At 41.8% G+C, this 16,977-nt stretch overlaps 1 protein-coding gene across 3 annotated transcripts; it reads right to left on the minus strand.

Annotated features, from left to right (window-relative positions):
• Positions 1–362: 362 nt before the first annotated feature.
• On the minus strand, positions 363–12,524 carry LOC133497741 (COUP transcription factor 2-like). 3 transcript variants are annotated; one of them, XM_061813889.1, is made up of 4 exons: positions 12,068–12,524; positions 9,082–9,099; positions 5,728–6,255; positions 363–706 (listed from the first exon to the last, which is right to left on the minus strand). In XM_061813889.1, exons 1-4 carry the CDS (start codon positions 12,510–12,512, stop codon positions 432–434), a joined length of 1,266 nt encoding a protein of 421 aa, XP_061669873.1. In that variant the 5' UTR covers positions 12,513–12,524; the 3' UTR covers positions 363–431. The 3 variants fall into 3 exon arrangements, with proteins under 3 accessions (XP_061669873.1, XP_061669872.1, XP_061669871.1); XM_061813888.1 differs by lacking the exon at positions 9,082–9,099; XM_061813887.1 differs by lacking the exon at positions 9,082–9,099 and having other exon boundaries at positions 12,047–12,524.
• Between the last annotated feature and the right edge of the window lie 4,453 nt (positions 12,525–16,977).

A 16,977-nucleotide genomic window follows, 5' to 3' on the forward strand; every position in this document is an offset into this window, starting at 1 on the left:
AAGTGATGAGTTCCATCCCAAGAACACCATCCCCACTGTTAAGCATCATGCTTTGAGGGTGTTTTTCTGCACATGGGACAGGACGACTCCACTGTATTCAGGAGAGGATGACCGTGGCCATGTATTGTGAGATTTTGGGGAACCACCTATTTCCCAGTCAGTATCACATAAATAAATCATTAAAAAAAATCATACATTGTGATTTCTGGATTTTCTTTTTAGATGATCTCTTTCACAGTGGACATGCACCTATGATGAAAATTTCAGACCCCTGCATGATTTCTAAGAGGGAGAACTTGCAGGGTGTTTAAATACTTCTTCACTGTATATATATATTTTTTTTCCCCCCACCACAGCATGTCTGGGGCCGCGTAAATTTGTCCTGGAGAAGATTTGACCTCAGCTCAGCCGCTCTCCCGCCACAGGGGGCGCTACTGGACGGGCACATAAGGCCAGTTGAAGCTGCTGCCCGACAGCAGCATGTCACGGATGAGGGTCTCAATGGGCGTCTTGCCCACCAAGCGCACGAAGAACAGCTGCTCGATGACGGCCGACGACACAGAGCGCAGAGACGGCAGACGCAGCAGCAGGCGACCGAAGCGGCTGGGCTGGTTGGGGTACTGGCTGCGAACGTACTCCTCAAGTGCGCACTGCGACTTCTCCTGCAGGCCCTCCACGTGCACCGCATCCGACAAGCCGCACGCATCTGGCGAGAAGACGGAAGGAAGACCAACAAGGTGGGTCAAGAAGTTTAGGTGCAAAAACTCTTGGTGACTTTTCAGGGAAAATACATTTAAAGTTGAGTTTAAGCCATTATTGGTCGAGGTAAACATGGCTCCAAAGTCACCCAGATTGAAGAGTTCACACCTGTTCGCACCATTTTACTAACACTCAGCTCTTATTAGCTAGGATCTTTTTTTATGAAATTAATCTGGTACAACAGCAGCAATGGAAAAAAATAATTAAGAAACAAAAGGATGGACTTCAGCATTAAGAGATTGAGTATCTATCTATCTATCTATCTATCTATATCTATCTATCTATCTATCTATCTATCTATCTATCTATCTATCTATCTATCTATCTATCTATCTAATTTCACAAGCTAAGGCTAGCTTTAGCTATCTCACTAAATAGTAAATTAGTGGTGTATTATGATTGATAAATGATAGAAATATGTGTTTATATCCTCACATTAGCTATTTATTCTGAACATCTTTCACCACCCTCCATTTAATGGTTTGATTGATTTGCATTCAGCGGCATGGTGTCGCAGCTCTAGGGTGTTGGCCTCACAGTTCTGAGGACTGGGGTTCAAATCCCGGCCCCGCTTGTGTGGAATTTGCATGTTCTACCCATTCCTGCGTGGGTTTTCTCCAGGCACTCCGGTTTCCTCCCACATCCCAAAAATATGGATTCATTGGACACTCTAAATTGCCACTAGTTGTGATTGTGAGTCCGACTGTTTGTCTTGATGTTCCCTGCGATTGGCTGACAACCAGTTCAGGGTGTACCCCGCCTCCTGCCCGTTGACAGCTGGGACAGGCTCCAGCACTCCCACGACACTTGTGAGGATAAGCGATTCAGAAAATGGACAGATGAATGGATGATTTTGATTCAATGAATGAACATGGAAATGTGAGGTAGTCTTGGTGAATAAATTTAAATGTCAAATCAATATATCTGCTCACAACTCATTAAAATAGGACGTTTGAAAATGATATAATGACATCCAACTTAACGACACAATCACGTAATGAGTCTGTGGCTTCATTAGATCAACAGCGCATGAACGTACGAGATGACAACAACAAATCTGCAAGCTGCCGCCGAGATAAACATCCGGCACGACCTCGTTTGACCCGCTCGCTCGGCACGCCACGGCCAAGATGGCTGCCGTCAAATGTAGGCCACGGCGCTGCAACGTGGCAGCAGCAGAAGCAGCCGGCGTTCGCATACGCTGTCATGCATCCCGTTTTGATGACACGTGCACACGCGGACTCACACGCACTCAAACACAGCCACGCAAGAACTTGCTGCCGTCAAACAAGAAATAGGACTGCAAAAAGATCCCAAAACAACAACAAATACTACTTCTACTTTGAATGTGCCATGAAATGACACAAAATCAACACTGCTGTAAAAAAAAGAAAAACACAAGTCTTCATTCAGCATCGATTAAAAGTACTTTAAATATGATGATATGAAGCAACACAAAACCTATCTTAGAAAAACTGCATGAATCAAAAAATATTAATGAATATGCCAGTAAAAGCAAAATTATAAAGTAAATATAAATGCTATAGAATGATACTAAATGCTAAAGAAAACACGAACTGCCCCATGCAGTGTGCAATAGGTCAACTTTAAGTTCCATAAAACACCAACAAATATACTTTAAATATGCCATAAAAGACTGTACATGAAATAGACTTAAAATGTCATAAGACAACAAAAAATATACCTTACACATGGCACTAAACAACTCCATGTACAATACGCACGCCATGCACTACATGTACTTTCAATGTGCTTTAAAACAACACAATCCACAAAATTTACTCAATATGCCATAAAACAACCCCAGACACTAAATATACTGTATCTGTCTTAAAATTTCCCCAAAAACGCTTTATATGGGCCAAAAAAAACAGCACGATACTTGGAAGAAATAACTATACCACAAAATTAAATAAATGTACTTTACTATAAAACTACACTGAAATAAATCAAGTATGATACAAAACAACAGCATTTAGCATTTGTTGGGGGGAATTGATTAGGAAATGAAATGTATGTATGTATGTATATATATATATATATATATATATATTATTTATTTATTTATTTTTTTTTTTTCTTTTTTAAGAAGCAATGTAAAAAATTCATTTGTGTTCCACACGAACTCATCCGCGGTTCTTTCTTTTCCCCACGCAGGCTGTCGCTTTAAGGGTGCCCTTGTTCAAGCGGGTCAAGTGAGGTTACTGCGCTGACTGAACTACTTACATAAGATGTTGCCGCCGCCACTTTCCAGTTTTTATCGCATCATATTATTTCCATTTCCTCTTTTATGCTGCCCAACATATTGCATTTGGAAGATTGACGCGTTTGCAAAAATTTGTGCACAATGACATGTTTTGGGAGAGGTCACACGAGGTCACGATGCATCACTGAAGCCTGCACATAGTCTTCAAAAATGTAATATCTATAAATTCCATTTGAAAAGGATTTTAAGAAATATTTTAACTTTCGGCTTCTGTTAAACTCAATAAAAGTCATAACAAAAACACTCATTTCCACGAGTTCCATCATTTTTTTCACCCCAAAATACAAAAACTAGTCCTCCTGCAAAAATTGTACCTATATATTTTTGATGTATAATTTACCTTAATGTTGATCACAACAATTAAGACTTCTCAAATGTATGTAAAAGTCTGAAATAATTTTTATTCTTAATTTTGTCATTTTTGTCCATTGTTTCTAAATCTGACTTCATCAAGTATATTTGTTTTATGTATTGATTTATTGGTTACATAGCATATTTCTACATTATATTTGATATATTTTAAATATATGCAGTGTAGTAATCATCAACATCATAATCATAAAAATAATGTACTGGTTTTAAGAGTAATTATTTCAAAACAAAAGCATTTCATTTTTAGGTCACACACTCCCCAATCAAAATTTTCTTGTGATGTTGCAGGGAATGAGGGATCATGGGTAATATTCGAAATACCTGAGGACATTGTACAGAAAATAAACCATCAGTTGTCTCTTTTGATCACAAACTGATTTGAAATTTGTCTGGTGTAGTATGCCATTGCCCCCCCCCGCTGATGTGTCAGGGATTGTTTTGCCAAGAAAGATGTGATGTCACTGAAAATTAACAAAAAACAAATGGCCCCACTTTGAAGTCAACTTTTTGTTAAATTCTTGTTTTGGGTTCAAAACCACCGCTCATGTTTGAATTCATCACACTGAGCCTTACTTGAAAATCAAAAGAATATTGACATTTTAAAAAATTATAATCCATGTGTTATCTTTTTACTGTGTTTTGTCTTTCACAGCTGGCGTCTATGCTATATAATTAAAGCCAGACACTGTACATAAGAATAAAATAAAAAAAAAATACTGTCATTGGTCGCTTTTGGTGGCCTGTGACTATTTTTCAGGGGGGCACCTGACTCTGTTTTAGGCACCTTTGGTGGTTGGGGCCGCCAAAGTTTTCTGGGACTTATAAGAGTGGTGGCGGTGTTTGGGTTGATCAGGGATCGGGCACTATGGTCCTATATGGTCCGTGCCCTTCCCTTTGAGACTGATCGGAGTGCTTTGGTCTGGCGGGAACCCCCCCCCCCCCGGGTCCTGATGAGTGGGTGGCCTCCACCTGGCTGGGCCCCTTAATAACTAACAATATCACAGGTCATATTAAGATATCAATTCACTAGTTATAGGTATTTGGGCACAATAAAAAGCATCCCACCGCACCACTCACCAGAAACACTGCCTTGCTCATTTCCCACATCCCACCCGGCCCATGACCTGCAGGATGCCTTCCAGGATGAATATCAGACATCCATCCATTTTCTGAGCTGCTTATCCTCACAATGGTTACGGGACTGCTGAGCCCTATCCCAGCTATTGTCGGGCAGGAGGCGGGTAAACCCTGAAATGGTTGTGGGCCCATCGAAGGGCACAAAAGACACAAAAAACCATTCACAACCACAATCACACTCACGGGCAAGTTAGAGTCTCCAATGAATGGATGTTTTGGTGATGTGAAAGGAAACTGAACAGCCTGGAGAAAAGCCACACAGGGACAGGGAGAACATGCATACTCCACACAGGTGGGGCTGGGATTTGAACCCGAGTACACAGAACTGTGAGGACAACACTCCAAACTGTTGCAATGCCATTCCACCAAATATCAGACGTTTTGAAGAAATTCATTTGCGTGGCAGACATCTGAAGACAAATGAACTAGTTTCAACGTGTATGGACGTAAATAAGTGCCACCAGGATTTGAATTTGTAATGTAAAGTGATCACATTTTCAATAGTTGTTACAATTCGCTGTCAGAAATGTAACTGGCTACAACTGGGTGCATGGGTTACTTCAGGTCAGAACCAAACAGCCAGCCAATCCAGTTACGCTTTCTCAATATGTGATGTCATGTGACTAAAAGAGCGTAACTGCGATTGGGTGGGTGTTCGGTTCTGGCCTGAAGTAACCCCTGCCTGGTGGCACAGACGGTGAATTTTAAAACTGCGAATTGTAGCCAGTTGAATTGTTAACATTGAAAAGTTACACTGAAATACAACTCTTGAAAATGTGATCACTTTACATTTCAAATTCAAATCCTGGTGACACTTATTTACTTCCATAAACGTGCAAAAGTATTTATTCAGCACTTCCCAAGCAGCAACAGGTGGCTGACTCAGACTACCAACACAATGATGTTGAACGAGTAAAACACGATGACATTTGTCTATAACTATCAGGTGACTTATGACCCCAATGAAGGTCAGATCTCAAATGCACTGCCTGCCACTCTTTGTCCTCATATCTGGAAGTCCCCCTTGAACACTCCACAAGTTGTTCTGCCAGCTCTGAATGTTTGTGTGTGTAAAACTGTGCCCATCTGACAAAAACCCGGCAAAACTAGTCCAAAACTGGGACTGCACACGGAGGGCTTGTGAGCGGAAGCTCGGCAATGATGTCACGTACCTGTGGTGAACAGCACGACTGCCTTGAGGCACGAGTACTCCGCCGAGTCCACGTGCAACGTCTTCAGCTTCTCCACCTGCTCCTGGAAGACGCGAATATGGTCCATGAAGGCCACCACGCGCTCGGCCGACATGGGGGCTGCGTGCAGGCCGGCGGCGGCCAGCAGCGGCGCCACGTGCACCGGCATGGCGCACTGGGCCGCGTTGAGCACGAACAGCTCGCTCCAGGTAAGCCGCAGCAGAGCGACCTGGTCGGACACCTGCAGGTCCGGGAAGAATGGAATGTTGCGGGCCCACTCCACGGCGCTGAACAGCATGCGCGCCGCCAGCTCGCAGATGTTCTCGATGCCCACCGCGCCGCCCCCCTGCAGGCACTGGGAGCCGAAGCGCGACGTCGCGTAGGGCTCGGCCCGCAGTAGCAGCGAGATGTAACCTGACAGGTAAGAGTGGCACTGTAAGGGCTCGCCCGTGCTGAGAGAGAACTGGCCGTGAAACGACTGTGCCGGGGGGAGGCGGCCTCGCTGCACCGCTGAAAAATATCAAACGATGAAGAAGAAATGAGACGGAGCAATTGAAGGAGAAGAAGCTAATTGAAATGTGCCATGAAACAACACCATCAATCGCGTTTAAAGATGTGCCTTTAAAAAAAAAAAACATTTACTCAATGTGGCATCATGTAACATGAAGTATATGCAATTGTGCCATGAAACAAAAGGAATTAGACTGCAAATGTGCCATTACACTGTACAATAAACAAAAAACATGCAAATGATGACACAAAATCTACACATACCGTAGTTGGAGGAAAAGGAATGTGAATTTCTCAAATGTCGACATGAATTGGTCATAAAATGTCTGATCATCATTCTAAATCACCACAATTAACAGCATGCTTGAACTAATTAAAAAAACATGTTTTCATATTTGTATTTAAAATACCAAACATTCACATGATAGGGAGAAAAAGTAAGCGGACTGATGAACTGGTTGACACTCTTTTGGCAGCAAAACCACAAATTTAAACCTTTCCTGCTCAGGAGAAATTTGGACTGCCCCTGTTCTTATTCCTGGGATATCTGGTGTGAATAGCTCTCTTGATGTCATGTAACAGCATCGCAGTGGTTTCAGGGTTGAGGTCAGGACTTTTACTGGGCCACTCCACGGCGCTTATTTTCTTCTTCTTCTGCATTTTGGACCATTTTCCTGCAGCAAGACCCATCCTCTTTTGAGCTTCAATTGTTGGTCATTTCTCCTGCAAAATATTCTGATAAACCTGCAAATTTATTTTACCATTGATGATAGCAAGCTGTCCTGGCCCTGAGGTAGTAAAGCAGTCCTTCACCATGATTCTCCTTCGCCCATAATTCAGAATTGGGATAATGTCGTGGGTAATGTTCCACCCGAACAATTCAACTTTGGTTTCAACTGTCCACGTGATACTTTTAAAGTAGCCGTATGGAAAATTCAAATGTGTAGCAGTGTTTTTTGTTTTTTAAGACTGGAACAAGTTCCTTCCACGTATGGTAAAATTGCCAACAGGCATGTGCTAGTGATTCCTGTAAGTCTTCAGATGACACTGGCGGGTTCTTTTTGACCTCATTGAGCATTCTACACTGTGCTCTTTCACTCCGCCCCCTTTCCAAGAGGGCAACCTCTTGGAAGAGAAGCAACAGTGCTGAACTTTCTCCATTTATAGAGAATTTGCCTAACCACGGACTGACAAACAATAAGACTTAGAGATGCTTTTGTAATCCATTTCCCTCTTTATTCAAGTTCATACATAAAATCCAGACCTCAACCTGACTGAGGTTTTGTGAGGTGATCACAAGAGAGCAAGTCACACCAATCAGACATTCCAGGAGTCCTGCAAGAGTGTTGTAAACATACAGGAATGATCCGGAATTAAACCTGACCCAACATATCACCTAGAGGAAATGTTTGATTGAGGTTATTGCTGCCAAGCGAGAGTCAAACCGTGATTTAAAAATCAATACAGTACTTTACATCCATCCATTTTCCGAGTCACTCATTGGGATCGTGCTGGCGCCTATCTCCGCTAAGTCTGGTTGAGAGGCATGAACTGGTTGCCAGCGAATCGGGGGGCACAAATAAGCAACCATTTCACACTCATATTCACACCTCTGGGCAAATCAGAGAGTCTTCAGTTAATGTACAATGCATGAGTTTGGAATGTGGGAGGAAACCGGAGTGCTTGGAGAAACCCAACGTAGACACGGGTTTAAACATGGAAAGTCCACACGGGCGAGGCTGGGATTTTAACCCCGATCCTCAGAATTGTAAAGCACATAGAGTATGCTAACCACTGTCGTCCACCGTGCAGCCCAATCCTGTGAAGAAGTCCAGATCAGACCACATTGATGACTAATTGATGATATGAAATTCCAAAAGGTTCACATACATTTTCCTGCCACTATATGCCAAAAACAGCACTATGCACTAAAGGTGCCATAAAACAATGCAAAATATCGTTTAAATGTGTCATAAAGCAGCACGGTATAATAAATCTACTTAAAACAATGTGGGCTATTAGATAACACAGTATATGTAATTATCCCATAGAACTGCACTTTCCACTTCCATATGAAGAGTTTGTTTTCAAAACGCGACATAGGCATTTTTTCAGATTTACGAAACTCGCGCCAAAATTATCCAGCTCCGAATGGTAGTTATCGGGATACTCTGATTTTTGTTAAAAGTGCGACATATCGTTCTATATCAGCCAAGGAAGATTGCGTTTTATTCCAAAATGCGACATATCGAGATCTTATTTAGAGCAAAATGCGACATAATTTCGATCAATCAGCGTGCGCTGCTGAAGCAAGCAGCATCCAATCAGAATTCGTCTAGAGGGAAGTTCCGGTATCTTCCACATCATCATCCAAAATGGCTGCGCCCACGTTTGAGAGAGATGCTAATGCCGAGTTTGATTTTACAGCCATAAATAAAATCAAAAGAAAGCAGACTCAATGAGTCAGATTTCAAACAGTGAACTTGTGAGTTTTGGAGATGTGTGTATGAGATCGACTACCTATTTTTTTTTCTGCTGGTATCCCTCGCAACCCATATTAACCTTGGTAGACTGGTTTGAAGCAGTTTACTTTCTTAATGATCTCACATCAACTTATAAACAAAATAAATCAACTGAGTGACACAATGCCTGCAGATGTTGGATTGCAGAATCGCATACAGATACACAAAATTACAATGATGTAAACTCAGCCTTTCCAAGACCTCATACTGAACAAACAAACAGTTTCTAAATAACTGAAAAACACCTTTTTAAAAGAAATTCCCATTTTTTCATCTCCTTTTTCAACATCCGACATTAGTGAGCTAATTGTGAAAATTGTGACTGGTGACTGACCCTTATTTCTGATACCTAACTCTCTAAATGTGGTGGTCATGGTCTTAAATATTATTTTAAAAAGCTTGAAATGTTGAAAGGCAAATAGTTTTCATGATTGCCTATCAAAAGCAACTGATTTTTTTAAAAAAAATACAGCTGCCCCTGAAGGTTTAAGTCGAAATTTGGATATGTCTCACTTTGCCAAGAATGGAATGTTTGGATATGTCTCATTTTGGAGAAAAAATGAAATTTGTCATCAAAAAAAAAAAAAAACTCGGTGAATATTAAAGCCAATATTTTTTTGTAGTATGGTGTTTAGTTACTTTTTAGCATCCAATAGTTAGAAACATAAATTGAGTTTATTGTTTTCACTTCAATACCAAGCCCTTTTCTCAAAATGAAAAAAACGGATATGTCTTATTTTGAAAACAAACTCTTCATATGCTAATGCCATAAAATATTAAAAAATAAAAAAAACATTAACTATAATTGTATCATAAAACAATATTATTCAATAAATGCATCAAAGGCACCGCACGAAAAAGCACTAAATCTACTTTAAATATGCTATAAACAAGTGTTTACTCACTAAATATAAATAAATATCATAAAACAACCCAAAATCAACTATAACTACACTATCAAAGAACTCATTACACTTATTGTGCCATAAAGCAACACTTTATACAATACACTGCAATAAATAGTTGGAAGACACCAAACCAGCACTAAAGTAGGTTAAAAAAACATGTTAAATGTGCCATAACACAACACAGTACAATACTTTAAAATGCCATGAAAAACGACAACTGCCTCACAGCAACTTTACATCATATATTGTAAATATGCCATAAAGGCAACGCTAAATATGCCATAAAATAACACGGAACACACTTTACATACACCATAAAACAAAAACAATATTCTTATAATCTACGCACCATAAAACAATACGATACAATAAATATAGTTAATGTCAAAAAAAAAAAAAACACTAGATCGATTTTAAATGTGCCATAAAAGCACATTGAAATCTTGAGAGACGGGAGAGGATTAAAACGGGTTTTGGATCGCGTGCAAGCCTCTCCGCCGTCACGCCGGGGGGGTTTGGAGAGGTGCTAAATTTAGGACTGGCTGTCTTCTTGGCGTCCCGGTTGGTTTCACCCTCACACGCCGCGCGCACACACAGGCCCTACCCCACCTCCCCAACTTCTTTGGCTCCGCCCAAATCCACTCATGCCCTTTCATCTGAATTCGATCCCAATTTGTTAACAAGGGCCCAATTACGATCATGTACACTTGCGTGATAATTGAGAGTACACGCACGCACACACAAACACGCACGTCATATTTGTTTTTATTCTTTTTTTTTTAAAACAGAATTGTGGGTTCAATTTCATTCTTTCTAGTCCTGATTTGATGATTTGTTTGGATTGATGTGATCAATTAACATTGTTGATATGATTTGGGTGGTAATTTTGAGGGCAGAATGCAACCCATATAATGTGCATTTCTTTCATTCGTCAAAACTTTTAGAACCTTTTTCTGATTGGCTAAGCTATATCTTAGAAGGCATCCATCTTGACTCTTGGTCATAAAATGTGTTTTCTGAGTCGATTTGGCAATGGTAAATTGCAACTTTGAAAAAAAGTTGGCTGTGTTAATTTTGACTTCGGTAAAAAAAAAAAAAATTAAATCCAAAAGTGTTCGACTATTGGGTTTGAATTGAAATTCCAAATTTTAATATTGGAATCCAGAAAATTCTTAGAATTTTTCATTTTTACTTTTGACATTTTTTAAAACCTCCTAATTTTAATTTATTTTCATCACTGTGATTATGCTCTTTCTTTTCTTTATATTTTATATTCACTTCATTGGTTGGCTGAGATATTATGACTATTTTTAGCATTCTTAGATTTTAGACCTTGTGCTGTCTAATCTAACTGAGGTAGTTACTAAATGTCCTCTATTTTTTTGCTTTAAATTCCTTTGCTCAAAATTCATCATCATTTTTGTTACATTTTTGACTTTGGTATATCAAATGTTTAATTTTATAACAAGATATCAATATTACAAACCTTACAGTGACCACTTTTTTCCCCACTAAATTTTAACCAGGGCCACAATTACAATTTGGCCTAAATATAAATTCCATAAAAAGCCAATTGCTTTTATTATATATATATATTTTTTTAGAATTTAGTTGTTAAATGTAATATATGAAGCTATAAGAAACAAATGGTTCGAGGTATCACAGTTTTCATTTTAATTTATCTTTTAAGTGTACAAGACAGAAAATGTCATTCTTTCCCCAAAATTGGCAATGTTAGGATTAAAAGATGGATTTTTTTTTGCTTTAAATGGAATGCTAAAAGATACACAGGAATGTGAATGAAATTTACCCTTGAGCGATGATACTTAAACAGATCACAATTTTCATGTAAAACCTTTTTGTCGATGCCATACTTATACAAATAGGACGACGTACGAATACTAATAACGTTTTTCTTTGAGGTTAACCCCTCGTTGCATTTGTTGTGGACATCCCAAAACCGACAAAAAAGATGTTGGATGGAGAATTTCACTTTGAAGAGGAGTGTGTATTGCACTGAAAAGATGGGAAATTCATACAATTGTCAAAATATGGAATCTAATACTTGAAATTAGAGTGACTTCAATAGATCAAGAGTTGAGCGGGTGAATTTGAAGCTTGTCTGTTGAAGTCTCTTAAATTGAGAATTGTGTTGTAAAAATGTTCCCAGAATTTTGGGAACGTCACGAATGTGTTGCATTTAATTGATTCATTTCAAATGGAAATGGAAATCTGGAATTTGGGGAAAAGTACTGTATATGTGCTGACAAAAGTGAACAACTAGGTGGACGTTGCAATGTTTGGGGGCGCCGCAAAACGCGAAGAGAAGCATCCGCGCAGAGGCTGGAGAACGGACACGACCCGGGGGCGGCTGGCGCGTACCTTCCCTCCTCATGCCTACTTTGAGGCACTTCTTGAGACGGCAGTATTGGCACTGGTTGCGGTGGTGCTGGTCGACGGGGCAAGTTCGGCTGGCCCGGCAAGTATAGCTCAGGTTGCGGCGCACGCTGCGCTTGAAGAAGCTTTTGCAGCCCTCGCAGGTGAACTGGCCGTAGTGCTTCCCGCTCGATTTGTCGCCGCAAACGATGCACTCGATGTGCGAGCTCGCCTGCTTGTCGGATGATGACGATGAGGACGACGATGAGGACGACGAGGACGAAGAACTGTTGTTGTTGTTAGTAGTACTGCTGGTGGTGTTGGGTGGCGCTGCTGCCGGGGGCATCTCCAGGGAGGCCGGCGGTGGGTTCATGTGCACGGGCAGAGCAACGTGCGAAACCGGAGAAGAGAGCGTCCCCTCCTCGGGGTTCCTCCACGCCACCATCGCCATGTCCGTCGCTCAACTACCCCCCAGTCCTCTTTCTTTTGGGATTTGTCTTGTCACCGCCACTTAAGATGATAAAGTGACAACAAAATTAAAGACGCTCATTCGGATGACATCCCGAGAGAAAGAAGAAGAGTGTGCACGGAAGCCACCCGACAAACTTATCCGACGAAAAACAAACTGTAATGACTCTTTAAAAAAAGAAAATCCAGGTCCTTTTCCTCCAGCTTGTCATCCCAGGCAGGGTTTGCTCCCCCAAACGATCCCTGACGGTGGTCTGATGGGTCTGAAGATATTTTTGGGCTCCACTACTGAAGAGGACCGGGAGGAGGCTGTGACATCATCAGCCGTGACGTAGCCACGCAGGCGTGGTTAAAAGCGAGAGGGGAGACCTGAGCGTGCGCGTGCGTGTCTGTAGGTCACGCGCGCGTGTGCATTGCTGCACTGACCACGTGACCTGTGCTTGTGACCCTTTGCGACACGCAGCAGCAGTGACATGTCTCCCCCTGGCGTTACAAAGGAGGAGCGCATGACACTAGTGTTCATCCCCTCTGTGAAGACGAGCAAAGCAAAGTGTCAACATTATGAAATAAAGATTCATACCGGGCGTCACTGATGGTGTGGTGGTACACACGCCTGCCTTTGGTGCGGGCAGCGTGGGATTGATTCCCGCTCAGTGATGGTGTCGATACCTTCCCTGCGACTGACTGGCGACCAGTTCAGGGTGTAGTCCGCCTTTCGCCCGAAGGTAACTGGGATAGGCTCCAGCTTTCCCGCAACCCTAGTGAGGATAAGCGGCTTGGAAAGTGACATGACATCATTTATATCGGAAATAACCGAGGTCATATGTTCCAGGGTCAAATGTCACCACACAAAGAAAACTTGATCTTCAGACTAGTTCAAACTAGTGTGGAAAATACATTTACAATTATACCAAAAAAGAATTAACGTTTTTTTCAGTCATATTGGCAACGCTGGACTGTAACTGCCATCCCACATTGTGTAGTTGAGCATAGGGTAGTGGTACATTATTTTGTTACACATTGTGTACATGAAGGTGCAGTGGTCCACATCTGGACTTCACAAGCCATTATGTGTCGATGCGAAGTCGTGTGTAAATGCTGATTTGACTCACTGCTGCTGCAAACATCCTCAGGGCCGGCGTCCAGATACGTTGTCACTCACTGACACAGGGCCACATAGGGTCGGGGACAAAAGGGGCATATACAGGGGACAGAAGAAAGACAAAAAAAAGGGGGGGGGGATATGGGTGAGAAGGAAAACGTATGGGGGTAGGGAGTGGGACATGGAGTGCACAAGAAGGGAGTGGGGAGGGGGTGGGGGTACATGGGGCCCACAATCCGGACACAAAGGGGAAACATATAGGGAATGCATTGGGTCCACAAAAAGGTGCTCCACAAGGGGAACAATGGGGGTATACGGGGGGAAATAAAAGGCACACAATGGAGGATGTGGAGACAAAGCAAAGGTACAAGAGGGCACATGGAAAAAAAGGAGGCACGTGGCAGTAATAATTGGGATAGAAGGAGGGAATACGTGGGCGACACAATGATTTGAGGAGAACACCTGGAGGATGCACAAGGGCACAAGGTGAGACATATCAGGTAAGTATCACCTTCCTTAAAAGGTAAAAATGGGACAATGACAACAAGCAAGGTGCACTAAGGGGGCTGTCGGGGGCCACATGCCGAACGTATGGGAGAAACAAGTAACGCATGTGACAAGCACAAGAGGGGCGACACAGGAGGGATGGGACACGGGGGGGCATCAGGGGCACACCAGTGACAGGAGAGAGTGCTTCATGCTCACGTTTCACATTTGAACACATTTGAAATGGTCAAATGTCTTCATGCTAGCGAGATTGGCAGACATCTAGAAGCACTGGGATTGATCGATGCCATGCAAGAACACGGTGGAGAGGGAACACCAGTCACCCACTGCAGTTAATTGACGACACGCTGCTGAAACCCTCTCAAAGACCACTGAAAGAGTTTTCTGAGGAATGTCACCAGGCGTGAGCATTTTAGTGGAATGTGTGAGAGCATCTCATTATTGTGTGAACGAATGTCAGTATGTTGCAGTTGAATAGATGCGCTATCAACAACACAGTCAAGCCTGAAAGGTAGGAAGCAGAGAAGATTTTTGGATGTGCGCCTGGGAAGTTTGGGACGGGCTCTCTGCACTGACGCGCCATGCGATCGGACAGGTAGCGCTAGTGCCACTGGGCACGAGTGACACAGGTGATTTTCAAGGTCAGTTAGCACCAGTGAGTGTGATTCGCAGAGACCGACGTTCACGACAGGTGCACCCAATCCCGCTCGACTCACCAAACAAGGCCGTGTTTGAGTTGTGTGTGTATGTGGATGGACAGACAGATGTTTACATTATGTATTGAAATGAAATATTTAATATGTAAATTGTCAGAAATGTTGACATTATCAAATCTGTTTTGTGACTGTGATAAACCAATCACAATGCGGGTGTTGATAATTTTGTGACGCGGCTTACCCGAGCGTATTTAAAGGAAGCACGTCTGCGCTGATGACGGCGCGCTCACAGTCGTGTCCAATCGCAGCGCCTCCTCTTATTCCCTTTAAAAGGGACACGTGAGTGACTGACAGTCAATAACCTGAGAAAAAGAAATTGATTTGCTCGGGCTGGGGAGGAGATTGCACTGTTGTGAATATGAAAGGATAAAATTTACGATCTCCATCACGTGTGCCTGAGAGATGTTTACGTTACGTTCATGTGACTGGACAGCCAGATGTTTCTGTCGTGTGTGTGTGTGTGTGTGAAAGGATGGATGTTCGTGTGTTTGAGTTGACAGACGGATGCAGCGTGACTAATCAGTGTAACGAATGCGGTGCGGAGCAATGCATTGTTGTCTCTGCCCCCCACTCCCCTAAAACAGAATCCTGAGCATAAGTTCTCTGAGGCCGACTTGATGGAGGACACCAAGAAGACGTGTTTACACAGTTGAAGAAGAATGACCTTCCTTCTCGTTTACGTGAGAGGGATTATTGGTGACCTGTCACTGACTCGCATTCACTAATGAGACTACCAGCAACACAGAGAGAAATTTTGTCACGTGTAGTATTAGTAGGATGCAATTGTCAACTACTGCACAGTTTTGACTCACTAGTAAAATGTAGTTGCCATACTAGTATGCCATGGACCTTCAGCTGGATATCAAATAAATACTTGAACGGGTTTATAGAGAGAGATAAGACAGAACACCTTTAGACCAACTACAGTGGGTGATTACAACAATTGGCTTTTGCTAGTATTTTTCTTTTCTATGTATGACATTTTGCAATGTAGGACAATGTGGCATACTAGCAAGAAAACTAGATGTTAACAGTGAGGTAAAACTACTAATGGGCATTTTGGTGCTACTAGTAGGATCCAGGAGAGGCCTTCTAATATTGTTAGTCCAGCACAATAGTTTACCAGTAAGGTTCAGTTGCCTACTAGTAGGCCAAAAAAGACACTAATAGTGAAAAACGCATAGTAAAACTTCAAGACAGTCATTCTACTCAAGCACTGAATTGTCTTAGTAATGAGGATGAAGAGCATACTAACAATACATGAAGCTTGAACAAGATATCGAATAAATGTTGAATCAGCTTGCCGTACTACTATTAATCCTGCCACTACAAGTATTGCTCGTGCACAGGTGAGAACATACAGTGAAGAAAATAAGTATTTAAACACCCTGCTATACTGCAAGTTCTCCCACTTAGAAATCATGGAAGGGTCTGAAATCTTCTTCGTAGGTGCATGTCCACTGTGAGAGAGATAATCTAAAAAGAAAAATCCAGAATTGTTTTGTCATTAAGACTACTAAAAAAAAAAAAAACTGTTTCCCATGAATGGTCATCAACGTTTTGTCCCACCCTTATTTTCTAGTAACCTGGAACATGATGAGCATAATTTCCTTACATTATATTCTTTTTGCAGTATATTAATGTAATTGTATGTGTTTCTGCACTAAAACATTTTTTAAAGTGAGTATTTGAACACCCTGCTGGAGTGCAAATTCTCCCACATAGAAATCATGGAGGGGTCTGAAATTTTCATCGTAGGTGCATGTCCACTGTGGGAGAGATAATGTGAAAAGAAAAATCCAGAAATCACAATGTATGTTTTTTTAGCGATTTATTTGTGTGATACAGCTACAAATAGGTATTTGAACACCTGGGAAAACCAATGTTAATATTTGCTACAGTAGCCTTTGTTTGCAATTACAGAGGTCAAACTTTTCCTGTAGTTGTTCACCAGGTTTGCACACGCTGCAGGAGGGATTTTGGCCAACTCCTCCACACAGATCTTCTCTAGATCAGACAAGTTTCTGGGCAGTCGCTGAGAAACACGGAGTTTCAGCTCCCTCCAAAGATTTTCTATTGGGTTTAGATCTGGAGACTGGCTAGGCAAGTTTGAGTCTTACTGA

Source organism: Syngnathoides biaculeatus, chromosome 3 (genome assembly GCF_019802595.1).
Source record: "Syngnathoides biaculeatus isolate LvHL_M chromosome 3, ASM1980259v1, whole genome shotgun sequence".
In the NCBI taxonomy this organism is placed as follows: domain Eukaryota; kingdom Metazoa; phylum Chordata; class Actinopteri; order Syngnathiformes; family Syngnathidae; genus Syngnathoides; species Syngnathoides biaculeatus.

What these genes read in the sequence shown, in the direction of transcription:
- LOC133497741 (XM_061813887.1), bottom strand. Translation starts at nt 12,512, where the DNA reads ATGGCGATGGTGGCGTGGAGGAACCCCGAGGAGGGGACGCTCTCTTCT. An exon ending in TACGCGCCAGCCGCCCCCGG is followed by an intron (nt 6,256 to 12,046) that starts GTCGTGTCCGTT and finishes GATATTTTTCAG; the next exon opens with CGGTGCAGCGAGGCCGCCTC. An exon ending in AGTCGTGCTGTTCACCACAG is followed by an intron (nt 707 to 5,727) that starts GTACGTGACATC and finishes TCTTCTCGCCAG; the next exon opens with ATGCGTGCGGCTTGTCGGAT.